Below are 14,449 nucleotides of genomic sequence, written 5' to 3'. Positions count from 1 at the left end.
TCCGGCGCCGCGGCAGAGGCGACCAGAGCCCCACGCTGTTGGGGAGTTGCCCCGCACCCCTAAAAAGCCTCAGCACACGTTCCCTGTTGAAAGTACGCACTTTACGCGTCCGGGCGCCTCCGCAGTGAGTCGGGCCGCCGCGCTCCGGGTTCGCGAAGGTGGCTCAGTTCGGGCGCTCCAGTCTCGACGTTCCCGGGGCAGAAAGCAACGTCCGGGGACGAACGGGACGGGTGCGCCCGGCGGCCGGGGCTGCGCCGGGCGAGGTAAGCGGCGAGAGGGGAGCGCTCCCGCGTTCAGGCAACAGCTACCCCTAGTGGGAGAGCCGCCCGGGGCCGGCGCCGCCCCGCGCCCGCTGCCCCGCGCCCCGCGCCCGCAGCGCCCCGCGCCCAGGGCGTCCCGGAGCCGGCCGAGGGCGAGGCCGGGCGTCGCTTGCCGCGACTCTCTGGGTCTCCCGAGCTAGTCGCCAGCCCACCCGCGGGCCCTGCCCTCTGCACCTCCGGGCTGGAGCCGAGGGGCCGCTGACCCGGGAACTGCGGCGCCCGGCGTGAGCGAGATGGGACGGGGCGGGCGCGGCGCGGACCCGGGAGGCGCGCGGCAAGCTCGGGCAGCGGCGGGGGGCGCGGAGCGCGGTGTGCGTGGCGGGGCGGTGCGGGGGGCGGCCGTGTGCGAGGCGCGAGTGTGAGCGCGCGCGGGAGGCGGGCGGACGGGCTGCGGCAGTCGAGCGGCGCCCGCGGGCGAGCGGGGAAGGCGGCGGGAACCCAAAGTTGCCTCCTCGCGGGCCCGCGTCTCCAGCGGGGCAGCAGCCGGGGGCCGGCCGAGCGGCGGCCGCAGACCTGGACTCCCGCGGTACCTGGGCAGCGACCCCGCACGAGCGGCGGCAGCGTGGGCGGCGTTGGCGGCGGCGGCGCGCGGGAAGCGAACTGGAGCTCCGGCGCGGCGCTGCGGCCGCCGGGGAACTCAGCTCAGGTGCGCGGCGAGGAGGGCGCGGACTGGGACCCGCCCGCTGGGACCTAGAAGGTGCGAGGCGCTTGCGCCGGTTACACCTTTGCCACCACGGACTGCCAGGCTCTGAGATCGGACTCCCAGTCCCTGGACACAGCGACTTCGAGGTCCCCCGCCCCAGAGAGCTGGCTGCAGGACTCAGGCCCGCCCCTGCCAGCCCTGGGACGCACCGCTCCACCCTCAGCCAGCCTGCGCCCGCCCTCGACCCAAGATTTCTGGGGCATTGGCCGCGCCTCTGGGTGATCCCTCCGGGCTCAAGTTGCAAGGGGGCGGGCCCCGGTCGGAGGTGGAGTCTCCCGCCAATTCAAGCTTTGACTATAAATTGAGCTCCCAGAGCACCGAGGACCAGATGCCTCGCCAGGCCGCCTCGAGGTTGGTGGTCGGAGAAGGTGAAGGGCCCCCGGGGGCTTCGGGGCCCGCGGCCACCATGCTCCGCTCTCTGCTGCTTCACTCTCTGAGGCTCTGCGCCCAGACCGCCTCGTGCCTCGTGCTGTTCCCGCGCTTCTTAGGCACGGCCTTCATGCTCTGGCTTTTAGATTTCTTGTGCATCCGCAAGCATTTCCTGCGCCGTCGCCATCCTGACCACCCCGAGCCCGAAGTAGAGCTCAATAGTGAAGGCGAGGAGATGCCCCCTGACGACCCTCCCATCTGCGTATCGGACGACAACCGTCTGTGCACCCTGGCCTCTCTCAAGGCCGTGTGGCATGGCCAGAAGTTGGATTTCTTCAAACAGGCCCATGAGGGTGGCCCAGCGCCTAACTCGGAGGTCGTCCGGCCCGATGGCTTCCAGAGCCAGCACATCCTCGACTACGCACAAGGGACCCGCCCGTTGGTGCTCAATTTTGGCAGCTGTACCTGACCACCGTTCATGGCGCGGATGAGCGCCTTCCAGCGCCTGGTCACCAAGTACCAGCGCGACGTTGACTTCCTTATCATCTACATCGAGGAAGCCCACCCATCCGACGGCTGGGTCACCACAGATTCACCTTACGTTATCCCCCAGCACCGTAGCCTGGAGGACCGCGTCAGCGCAGCAAGAGTACTTCAACAGGGCGCACCTGGCTGTGCTCTGGTCCTGGACACTATGGCCAACTCCAGCAGTTCCGCATATGGTGCCTATTTTGAGCGCCTCTACGTCATCCAGAGCGGCACCATCATGTACCAGGGAGGCCGTGGCCCCGACGGTTACCAGGTGTCTGAGTTGCGCACTTGGTTGGAGCGCTATGATGAACAGTTGCATGGTACTAGGCCACCACGTCGATTCTAAATAACCAAGGGACAAGTGACTGAATTGGTGGGCCGGGTCTTCCAGGCTTTCGAGGCCCACGTGCAAATGCTCCAAAAGAAGTCAAAGGTTGTGGGGGATCCCCGTGACTCAGATGAGCGCAGCCACAGAACTCAGGCTGAGTCTGGCTAACTTGAGACTCTGCTATAGTGACTCCCTTTTGTACCTTTTTTTTGGGGGGGGGGGGCTTGCTCTCAGGAGCATTGCTGTGACTCGAACTGGCAGCTCTGCCCCTGCTGGAGTTTACCTGTTGGACTTTCTGACACCTGCTCCCCAGTGCCGCTTCAGCAAAGCGCGAAAGTCCCCAGCATCTCACAGCTCGGACTTGTTGGCCACGCCCGCGCGCCCTGAGCGCAGCTGGGTTCCTGCAGCGCCTCAGACTCCAGCTAGTTGCCTGGCACCCACCTGTCGAGCGCAGGGAGTCCTGCTGCTTTTGTGTTTATTTCTTATCCCTGGGTTGGGGGAGGGGCTCGTGATGGGGAAAGGGTGGGCAGGGTAACTTCCCCGCCTAACTTTGGGTGCGCTAGAGCCCCGGCTGCTGATGACGAACCGCCTCTAACTGGGCTTGACCACGGGTCGGCTCTGACTTGCAGAGGGGCTCGAAACAGTGCCTAAAGTAAGAGGGGGAGAGTGCTCTGGGTTCCACGGCGTGGAAGAGGGACATGGTAAGGGGTGGGCTTCAGGACCAACGGAAGTGGCTTGGGGAATTGGCGAGGTTCCCAAGAGGGGTGCTAGAACCCCTTGGAGAAGGGAGTAGTTCAAAGAGAAGATGGGGACGAGCCTAGGGGTCCTGGGCAGAAAGAGTGGGTTGTGGGGCGGGGTGAAGACCAGTCAGTAAATGTTGTGTTGGAAACATTCCTTGTGTATAAACTTTTAAGCTACAATAATAAAGACTTGAAGAAAGTTGCTCTGATTGCCTTTGGTCCGTTTATTTTCTCGTGTCTCTGAAAACCAAAAAGAATTAAACACAAATTTCTCCCTTGCATCCCCATAGTGACTCTAGGGGAAAGTGGGGCCGGGAAAGAGCCCAGGCCCGGCAGGGGAAGGGGGGGAGCAGGAGGTGGATGGAGGAGGAAGGGAGTTTCCCTGGGATAGCAGATGCACTTACACGTGCCACACCTGGGCAGAGAACTTCAGGCCAGAAGAAGACGCGGGATGCAGAGACTCCTGAAGAGATTGATGAGGCAAGGGGTCCTCATTTGCTATGGTGTGTGTGTGTGTGTTGCTGGGAGGTACGACCAGAAAGGCGCACAAGGCTCAGTGTCTCAATCACTCAGGCACAGCTCCCACAGCTGGGTGGGGGAAGCTTGGGGTGTGCCCGTGCCTGGGACACCCATCCTCCCGCTTACCAAGCCTCAGCCAAACTTCACTGCCACCCACCCCTCACCCTGCTAAGGGGTGGAAAGCCGAGAAGGAGAGGAGGAATATGAGAAAGGTGGGGAGGAAGGTCTCGAGGGGGCTGGCACCCATCCCTGTGCAGCCGTGGCCAAGCGCTCTCGCGCTAAGCTCGCCCTAGATCTTTCCCTATACAGCTCTGGGAGTGAGTTGAAGGAAGCTCCCAGAACAACAGAGATCAGCGCGCCCCGCACCTCGCTTTGCTGGTGACATTTTAGCAGAAAAAGTGAAATGAACAGAGAAAGGGGGCCTAAGGCCAGAGTTCAGGCCCGCAATGGAAGAACAGTGATCCAGAACCGTCAGACTTGGGGAAGGGGTGCTGCAAGATGGGTGGCGCACATCTTGGGGGACATAGTGCACGTGGATGAGTAGGGCTGGGACGGGATAGATGGAAGACTGGTCCCTGCCCAGCAAGCTCATACCACGGGCAGATTCCACGGGCACCTTCCCCTCCGCCCCCCACCCCGCCCCCCACCCGCCCCGCTCCTCCTTGAGAAACCCTTAGAACTGACACCCTAACATCGCTGACTTTTTTTTTGCTTTGAAAATATTTCAATTGAAAAATAACTTTTAATGGAAAAAAATCAGCACAGATGGTATTTCTGCGTCCCCCCCTACCCCCTCCCCCCCCGCGCGCACTTCTCATCCCGAAACCTCAGGAAGAATAAACACAGAGAACGCTGCAAGGCCGCTGCCAGGAGCTGGGCAGGATCCGCCCTCTGAACACAGTTGCCTTGCGAAGGCTCGGGTCGGCTAATCCCGGTCCCCACTGGCCACTTGAGGGTCTCCTGAGGCGCAGAAAGTAACCCCTTCTCAGGACACCAAGCTTTTCCAGGCGTCCACGCCACAGCTGGGAGAGATCTGCACCGAGCACCCCAGAGGCTCCTGCCCTCCCCTCAACTCCCAACTCCAACTCCAAAAAGTCCCAATACCCTTCTTCCTTCCCCCTTTCGCCTTCCCTTTCCTTCACTCTTCCTCCCCACCCCCTTTCCTGAAGAAGAAGGAAAAAAGGGAGGAAAACGTTTTCTTATTAAAATAATGTGAGCTCATTACAGAAAACAAAGAAAAGCCTGAAGGAGGAACAAAAAATAAAACCCTAGGTAGCACTAACTACCTTCCTGCCTGTGATCTGTAAATACAGATCTTAAAAGCAAGGGTAGATCCCGCCCGCCCTCCAAGTTCAACTTTTAACTTTTGCCCACCCTGCCTCTCCTGACTCTGTTCGGTATCAATAACTGAGATGTGAACATTACCACAGCACATGGTCAAGAGGAGAGCCAGGGAAATCAGTCTGAGTGGGCACTCCCAAGGTTAGGTATGGTCCCTTACTGTCCACAGGAAGTGGGTGGCCATCCTTGGAGCGCCTGGCCCCTGCCCCCCTCCCCCCCCCCCCCACGGCACACTTCCTAATCTGAAGTAGCTAAGTCAGCGCTGGGGACCATCCACAGATATGTGTGCCTTGCAGCATGCTGCTGAACTGCCTTCCAGAAAACCTGATTGGAATTGTGTTGTATTTTCCTGATGTGCCCCCTTCTTTATTTTTAAGTAAAAACAAAAAGCAAAAAGCAAAAACCGAGATGGTGCCCAGCTTACTCTCCGTGTTAAATTTTAAAGACAGCACATACAGAGGAACTGAGGGCAGTTTTCTGACTGAATATCAGGACCCAGCAATGGGCAGGGAAATCAAGGGATCCCTCTAAGTTAGACAATGTGAAGAACTGAAATAGACTAAGCATAGCAAAAATACCAGTGTGTGCTTTGCCCAGGGAACGAGGGAAGGGCCACCTCCTGCAACTTGCTTGGGGGGTGGGGCAGGGCAAAGGCAGAGAGCAAGAGAGGGGGAAGGAGGCAGGGAGGAGGGAGGGAGGGAAGGAGAGGGAGGGAAAGAAGGGAAAGAGGGGGAGAGAGATTGAGAGAGAGAAAGAGAGAGAGAGAGAGAGAGAGAGAGAGAGAGAGAGAGAGAGAGAGAGAGACCCTGATGTGAAATGCTAGCAAGTCAACTCTTGGGAAGTCAAAAATGGAAGTGCTTTCGAGTCCTGACCCTCAAGAGTCTCAGTCCTCTTCTGTGAGGTCCAGGGCAGCAGCTATGACTTGCCAGGGGTCTCTCCCTGAAGGGTCCATTTTGCATAAGCACTATTGTGCATGCTACTCAGGGCTGTATCTTCCATAGCTGGGTTTGATAACCGCCCACCCACCCCACATGCTTCACTCAGGCCCTCCCTCCAGCAGCCCCCTCCACTGACAATCCATCTGGTCTGAGCAGGTCTGTGCCTGCAGACTCTGACTGGATTCATCCTGGCATCTAACTGCCCCTCCCCCAGGAGGCAGCACTCCGCTCTGTCCTCAAGAAATGCTGAAATTCATGTTCGTTGGGGGTGGGGGCGGTGGCAAGGCGTGGGTTTTTTTTTTTTTTTTTTTTTTTTTTTTTGACTGTTCCCTTCACCCACCAGCCTCTATGCAGCTCCAGATTTCCCAGAGGCCCAGGGCAAGCTTAAGGTATAGTCCAGCCTCCAACAGCAAGGAAGAGGAAGGCTGTTAAAGAGGTCATAAGAGGGGGTCACACAGCAAGATGCCTTCTGCGTGACTGCAGAGGGGGAGGGGTGCTTTGGCTTTGAGCCTTTGGGGACAGGAACTTCAGACAAGGGAAAGGACACTTGTCAGAAGGGAGAAGGTGAGTTGGGGTAGGGCATATCTCTCCACCCACCACAGAGGGATGCCAGGCTCCAGCTGGCATCTCCATCCCCACAGCTCTGCTCTGGGTTGACCTGAAAGAACAGAGTATATAGGTGGGTAAAGGAGTAGGTGGGTACTAAAGGTGAGGAGCCTCTCCTCCTCTACCCACAAGAGGGTTTGTTTACTCGGGGCTGGGCACAGAGCCAACACTTCTGAAGACCTGCTGCTTGGTGACATGATGAATGTGATCACAGCCCCATTTCCTGGATGAAGAAGAGAGGCCCAGTGCTCCAGGCCAGGCAGGGTGCTTGGGCCTAGACTGTTACCTTCTACATTCCTATACTAAAGGCCTCACCTCCTGATTCTTAGAGCATGGCCTTATTTGGTGATGAGGCCTAGAAAGAGGTGATTATGTTAAAATGAGGTCATTAGGGTGGGCCCTAATCCAACCTGATGAAGTCCTCCTAAGATTAGGATATAGGAGCACACAGAGGAAAGGCCATATAAGGACAGGGTAAGAAGGATCCATTAACCAGCCAAAGCCAGTTTCTTTGACTTCTATCCCAGCTGTGGTTCATTGCTACAGCTGCCCCAGGGTTAGAAGTAGCTTTGACCAAGGTTTTTCACCCCCCCTCCCCCCACTCCTAGGGTTTAACTCCTGGCTCTTCCCCATGGGGCTGAGGCCAGTGTGGGGCTGAGGATATACTCCTCCCTCACGGACCCCCAGGGCAGTGAGTCTGGGTTGGGGTGCTGAGTTTAATGTTCTCTTTAAAATATCTGCAAAGATGAAGGCACACACAGCTCTAGAAAGCTCTACCCGAGGTAGGCACAGCACTCAGCTCTGTGTAGGCGGAATCCTGACTGTTTTCTTGCTTTCTTCTTATTGCTTATCTGTAGCCTGTGATTTTTCTGTAATGAACTCGTATTGCTCTTATGACAGAAAAATTCAACTAAAAACAGCAGAAATGGGAGCTGTCGCCTGGGGCCAGAAGGGAAGGGCATGGGGAAGGCACAGGTGTGGCTGTTGATGGTGGGCTCAGGTTTGGGGAAGGGCTGTGAGGGGAGGTAGGCAGACCAGTAGGGCAGAAGGAAAGGGAAGAATCAAGGAAGGGAGGGGGAGGGGATGGAGGGAGGAAGGGAGAAAGGGAGGAAAGAAGGAAGGAAGGAAGGCTGATGAATGAGAGAACACACAGTTAAATAGTTAAATTTAAATTTCAGCTAAAAAAAAAAAAGCCACAGTAGTTTAGCCACAGTGTCCCCCATACATTGCATGGGAACTTGTACTAAAAACGAATCCTTACCTCACTGTCTACCTGATATCAAAATGAAATGGGACATCTCAGGTTGTTTATTTCACATAGCAGTCTGGACAATCTCTACCGCCAGTCTCCCAGAAGTGCCTAGATCCTGTCAGTTGGCAGAGAACACCAAACTCTCTGGAGACTGTGTGTGGGAATGTGAAGCCAAGAAAGAATGACCACAGCTGATGCAGGCTCTGCAGAGTCCCCTGAAAAACAGCAAGACCCCTACTTTAAACAGAGTATCACTGACAATACAAAGAGAAACTTTGTCCTCCCTCACAAGGTGTCTCAACTTGTCATAGAGGTTATGTGCTATTTTATGTCATTATACAGAAACAAAAGGTAACATTTTACTCCTTGTGAAAAGTATTGCCATTAGCCAAACAGTGTTACTATTACATTAATGCCATGGGATACAATGTATCTATATTTGTATATTAGCACTAGTCTGGGTTCCAGCAAACAGAGCCAGCAGAGCTAGACAGGCAACTAGAGGTACAGCATAAGGAGGCGGTTCCTAGAGAAGACCCTGAAGCCAACCAGAGTCAACAGCAGCAGCAAAAGCAAATGAGACAGTTTAAAGAAAGCGCAAAGAAAGCTGTCAGCGGAGGGAAGAGGTGGGAGCAGCGTTCAGAAGCCACACAAAGACTTTCAAAGCAAAAATTTGAGGCTGGAGAAAAGGCTCAATGGTTAAGAACGCTTGCTGCTCTTCCAGGGAACTCAAGTTCAGTTCCCAGCACCCATGTCAGGTGGTCCACAGCCATCTATGTGTAATTGCCGATCCACAGGATCTGACGCCTCTGCCCACCATTGGCATCTGCATGAGTACACACACACACAGAGAGAGAGAGAGAGAGAGAGAGAGAGAGAGAGAGAGAGAGAGAGAGAGAAACACACACATATGCACACACGCAGAGAGAGAGAATTAAAAGTAATACAAGTAAGTATTCTTAAAAGTTACAATAGTAAATATATCATCACAAGTTAAATGTTTTTAATATTTGAAACATTTCAGAAAGTACAGCAATTCAACAGCAAAAAGGACAGTTGGATTTTGAAACGAGCAAAGGACCATTGTGATGGTTCCTCTTGACTGTCAACTTGGCTAGATTTGGAATCACCCAGGAGACAAGCCCCTGGAGGAGCTGTCTGTCTGTGACAGTGTTTCCAAGGAGGCTTACCTGAGAAGGGAAGACTCGCTCACTCAGACTGTGGGTGGTACTATGGTTCCAAGGGCTGGGGTCCCAGACTGCATAAAAGGAAAAAGCAAGCCATATCAGTCAGCATCCTTCTCTCTGTGGCCTGAGTGCAGATACAATGTGGCCGGCCACCTCACACCCCTGCCATGCCTTCTTCACTGTGATATACCCTGCCCTCAAAACTCCAACCAAAATAAGCCCTTCCTCCCTACCCTGCTTCTCCCAGGCATTTTGTTACAACACTGAGCAAAGCAACTTAATACAGACTGGAGCAAACATCTCTTAGAGGAAGATATTCAAATGGCCCCAAGGCATCTCTAAAGATCTTCAGCATCACTGATCATTAGGGAAATGTAGATTCCCAAACCACGGGGAGAAGGTAGCCCACACCTGCTAAAAAGGCTGCTATCAGGAGCCAGGATGTTGCTTACTTGGAAAAGTCTGGGGAGGAACTGAGTTCACTCCCCAGACTCCATGCTGAAAAGCCAGGTGTGGGGACAGACATTTGAAATCGCAGTGCTAAGAAGGCAGACACAGGCAGGTAGATCCCTTGAACAGCCAGCCTAGCCTTCTTTATGAGTTCCAGGGTAATGAGAGATCCTGTCTTTAAAGGGGGGAGCAGCTCCCTAAAAACAACACATAAGGTTGAACAGTGCGCGCGCGCGCGCGCGCGCGCGCACTCCTTATAAGCACACACACACACACAAAACTGATCCAAGATGTTGGAGAGGTTGTGGAGTAAAGAGTACTGTGCTGTTATGAGAATGGGCTGTCACACTGAGGAAAACAGTATGCAGGGTTCCCAAAGAGTTAAGATCAGAACCACCCCATGACCCAGCGATCCTGGGTCGAGGTGTGAATTCATAAGAAGCGAAGTCCGTGCGTGCAGAGACATCAGTGTGTACATTGCAGCAGCACTGTTAAGGGTAGCTGAGATAAAGGTGCATCAGAATATCCTGATATGATAGCACAGAGGGTAGGGGCGCTTGCCACCAAACCTAGTGTGGTAGTTAGAATAAGAATGACCCCTACAGGATTATATAGGTGTGGCCTTTTTTGAAGTGGGTGTTGTCTTACCCTCACACTCCCCCTCCCCCTCCTCCTTCTCTTTCCCCTCTCCCCCCCCCCCCCATCCCCCAGCCTGCCTGCCTGCATCAGGATGTAGCTCTCAACAACTTCTCCCCACTGTCTGTAGTATGCCTTCTGGCCCTACCTGCTACCATGCTCCCTGCTGTGATGATAATGGACTAAGCCCCGGAAATTGTAAACCAGCCCCAATTAAATGCTTTGTTTTGTAAGAGTTGCTATGGTCATGGCGCCATATGCTCACAGAATAGAACAGTGACTAAGACACCTACCTGGTCACTTGAGTGCCATCCCTGGGGTCTACATGGATGAAAAATGACTATGACAGGTTGTTTGCCGATCTCCCCACACACTGGCACATGGGAACACACACACACACATACATATGACCAAGGCAACTCCTTATAAGGACAACATTTAATTGGGTCTGACTTACAGGCTCAGAGGTTCAGTCCATTATCACAAAGACAGAAGCATGGCAGCATCTAGGCAGGCATGGTGCAGGAGGACCTGAGAGTTCTGCATCTTATTCTGAGGGCAAACAGGGGAGACTGTCCTCAGGCAGCTAGGAGGAGGGTCTCAAAACCCACCCCTCCCTACAGTGGCACACTTCTTCCAACAAGTCCACACCCCCTAATAGTGCCATTCCCTGGGTCAAGCATATTCAAACCTCCACACCAAATAAACAAGAAAAAAAGAAAAACACAGACAAACACTCAGACACACACACATTTGCACATACAGAAAACCCATAAAAATAAAAACTGAAAACCATAATATATAAGCAAAAGATCCTTTTAAAAAAATTCAAGAGAAAGCATTGTAGAAGGGAAACTACTTCAACTTAAAAAGCGCACGGTGTTGATGGGAAGGCAGATCTGTTTTCCACATGCTAGGGACCAGAGAGCTGGGCCTGTGAGTTCCCATGCAAGGCCAGTCCCTGCTTGGATGGGAATCCAGAATCAGCTAGGATCAAACCCGTGTGGATGCATCTGTGAGGATGTGGCCAGAGAGGTTTCTCAGCAGAGGGAAAACTCACTCTAAAGGTGAGCGGCTCCGTCCCATGGGCTTGGGTCCTGAGCAGAACCAAAAGAAGGCATCGTGCTGAGCACCAGTGTTGTCTCTCTCTGCATCCTAACTGCAGATGTGATGTCACTTGTCACTTCACACTCCTGCCACATGGCTTCCCCAGGGTGGACTACACCCTCAAACTATGAGCCAGAATAAGCCCTTCTTTCCTCCTTCCTTCCTCCCTTCCTTGCTTCCTTCCTTCCTTTCCTTCATTCCTTCCCCCCTTCCTTCCTTCCTTCCTTTCCTTCCTTCCTTCCTGCCTTCCTTCCTGCCTTCCTTCCTTTCCTTCCTTCCTTTCCTCCTTCCTTCCTGCCTTCCTTCCTTTCCTTCCTTTCCTTCCTTCCTTCCTTCCTTTTTTTCTTCCTTCCTCCCTTCCTTGCTTCCTTCTTTCCTTCCTTTCTGCCTTTTTTCCTTTCTGTCTGTCTTCCTTCCTTCCTTCCTTTCTTCCTTTAAGTTGCATTATCAGGTACTTTGTTGCTATGACAACAGGGACTGGTACCCTGCCCAGGGAGAGATAGGGATGAGCCTCACCTTGCTCAGCCTTTTTTTCTTCACCTTGGGCAGCTGGGTGAGGCCATCTGGGAGGGGGCATCTATTTCACTCTGCCTACAACTTCAAACATGAGAGGGCCCACCCAGAAATGTGCTCCAAGACATATACATCCATGGAGAAGGGTTATCTGGGCACTCTGTGGAGGCACCCAATTAACCACCACTGTGTCGGCCTGCGCTGTCCATTCATCTCTCCTGCCTTAAAGATGAAAGCAGCTCTTTGAACTGCACACAGGCTCATCCTAATGAAACACTTATTTTGCATCTGGTTCTACTGCTGCATTTTACTCTCAGCAACACAGCAGAGGTGCAACAGGTCTCTGGGGTGACTGTCTGCGGCACATGTGCTTCCTGCACATCTGAGCAGCACTCCGTCCTGTGTGTGCAGTGAGAGAGGAGCCTGGAGATGGCCTCTGCTCTGACCAAACGATGAGAAAAGTGACTGGGTCATTCACCACAGTGCTCCTGGATTTTGATGGCCTGGGGGACCGAAACCAAGGTCAGAGCTTGGATGGGCAGAGGAAGGCACCAGGAAGAAGGAGCTATGAAAGCTGTCACCAGGAAAGTATAAGTATGTGTGCGCATGTGAGAACTTAGGTAGTGTCTACATTTCTGTGCTTATATGTGCCTGAGTCTACCCGAGTCTCCCTCTCTAGGTCCCCAATGAGCTCCCTGACACCAAGCAAGTGAAAGCAAAACCAATGAAACAGAAAACTTGGGAGAGGGAAGCAGGGAAGCTTCCCAAGGGTCCACGGTGGAGACGAGAGATAGATGTGGGTAGAGCCTTGACAGCGAGAAGCATCACCCTGGCAAGTTTAGCCACCGCAGGAGAGTCCTTGAGGAAGAAGGCAGGATGAAGGGAAGGCTGGGTAGCCCGTGCTGGAGCTGATCCTTGAAGATCCTGGGAAGTGCAGGCAGGTGCCGTGGGATGAGCAGAGGGGCACAGAGACAAGCCCTTGTCCAGAGCAGTTGTTCCTAGCGGCTCCATTGCATGCTCCTAGCTAATAGACTAGGGAGAGGCTGTGTTGGCTTCCAGTCGCACCCACACCACAGCCCTGCCCCCTCTGACCTGGGTGGACTTCCTCTTCCTTCTTTAGGACAGCTAGACCCAGTCACACCGACCTGCACAGAGCTCAGGTCAGTAGGAGAGCCACCCCAGGGAGCCGCCCTGACAATCTACCCCAGGCCCAGCTGCTGTGAACGAGCTACCACCACTGACTCCCTTAACCCTACCCTTACCCCCAAGAGAGAGCCTCCAGCCACCTTCTTTCTGCCCATGTGCAGGCCCACACCCACAGCTGGCTCACCCAGGACCCCACCCTCTTCTAATGTGGCACAAACCCACAGTCTACACAGTAAGGACATGGGCGATCCCATTCAGATATGTTCTCCTGGTTGAAGACTTGGATGTTTTCCATCTCCTCAGATCAATCTGTAACACCCAGTGTGTACTGTCTGGTTTTGTGTGTCAACTTGACACAAGCTGGAGTTACCACAGAGAAAGGAGCTTCGGGTGAGGAAATGCTCTCATGAGATCCAGTTGTAAGGCATCTCCTCAATTAGTGATCAAGGGGGGAGGGACCCTTGTGGGTGGTGCCATCCCTGGGCTGGTTTGGGTTCTATAAGAGAGCAGGCTGAGCAAGCTAGGGGAAGCAAGCCAGTAAGCAGCATCCCTCCATGGCCTCTGCATCAGCTCCTGCTTCCTGACCTACTTGAGTTCCAGTCCTGACTTCCTTTGGTGACGAACAGCTGTATGGAGGTGTAAGCTGAATAAACTCTTTCCTCCCCAACTTGATTCTTGGTCATGATATTTATGCATGGATAGAAACCCTGACTAAGACACAGTCTCGCAATCTCCAGGGGGCTTGTCTACAAGATCACCCCAAAACCATAAGGAAGAAGGGAATGGGAGAAGAAAGGACCATGGGGACCAACCCTGAGGCCGTTCATTCCTTAGACGGTGCCCCTTCCTGGCTTGAACTGTGCCAGCCCTGAATCTGGCTCTGCAGGGGTGTAGTGAGCACACTTTGTTAGAAATGTAGACAGGCACATTTGCATATTTCTAAAACGTCAGAATTTATTAAATAACAATGAATTCCTGTGGCATAGCAGTCTCAATGGCAGCTATTTGCTAGATACTCACACAGGTTCTTTTATTCTAACTTCAATTATTAGTATTAAGTCTCAGATCAAATGGTACACATAACAAGTGCATGTGTGTGTATGTACGCATGTGTGCATGTGTGTGTGCACGTACATGTATGTGTGCATTCATACGTGTGTGCATGTGTGCAAGTGTGCATGCATGCGTGCGTGTGTGTGTGTGTGTGTGTGTGTGTGTGTGTGTATGTGTATGCATGCGTGTGTGTGTGTGTGTGTGTGTGTGTGTGTGTGTGTGTGTTGCAGAATGGCTACAAAGGCTACAAGAGGGAGAGAAGCTCAAATGCCTGGGAAGGCAAAGCTCAGAAACCAGTGAGCCGCAAGATAGTGTCTACACAGAGGATAAGGAACCCAAACTGAACTGCTGGGAAGATGCTACAGAAGCAGCAGTGGCTGAGTCAGGCCACTGCCTGTCATAGGTTGGGGAGCCAGTCTAACTGCAGAGGCAAGAGTCAGATTGGGTGCAGACGAGGAAGGAACAGGCAGACAGATGGACAGCAGGCACAGATGGGTGAACAGAAAGCCATACCAACGGCAGGGACCAAGCCAAGGTGAAATCCCAGGGCAGCCGACCACAGGTCAGTGGAGGCCATCAGTGGAGGCCGTCAGCATCTCAATACCAGGTCCTTCTTACACACTTTCTTCTGCTGCTGTGTCCAGTAAACTTTAGGTTTCCTTGATGTGGTGGCATACCGTGAGACCTCCAGTCTCCCTTGACCCTGATAA

The 14,449-nt window shown here is 53.8% G+C and overlaps 1 protein-coding gene across 1 annotated transcript; it reads left to right on the top strand.

Annotated features, from left to right (window-relative positions):
* Nucleotides 1–706: 706 nt before the first annotated feature.
* Dio3 (iodothyronine deiodinase 3) lies at nt 707–2,467 on the top strand. Its single transcript, XM_052186682.1, has one exon. It carries the CDS (start codon nt 1,352–1,354, stop codon nt 2,267–2,269), a length of 918 nt encoding a protein of 305 aa, XP_052042642.1. The 5' UTR covers nt 707–1,351; the 3' UTR covers nt 2,270–2,467.
* Nucleotides 2,468–14,449: the final 11,982 nt, after the last annotated feature.

Source organism: Apodemus sylvaticus, chromosome 6, assembly GCF_947179515.1.
Source record: "Apodemus sylvaticus chromosome 6, mApoSyl1.1, whole genome shotgun sequence".
Lineage (NCBI taxonomy): Eukaryota > Metazoa > Chordata > Mammalia > Rodentia > Muridae > Apodemus > Apodemus sylvaticus.
Note: the sequence above shows the minus strand (reverse complement) of the source record. Positions and strands in the feature narration are given on the sequence as shown.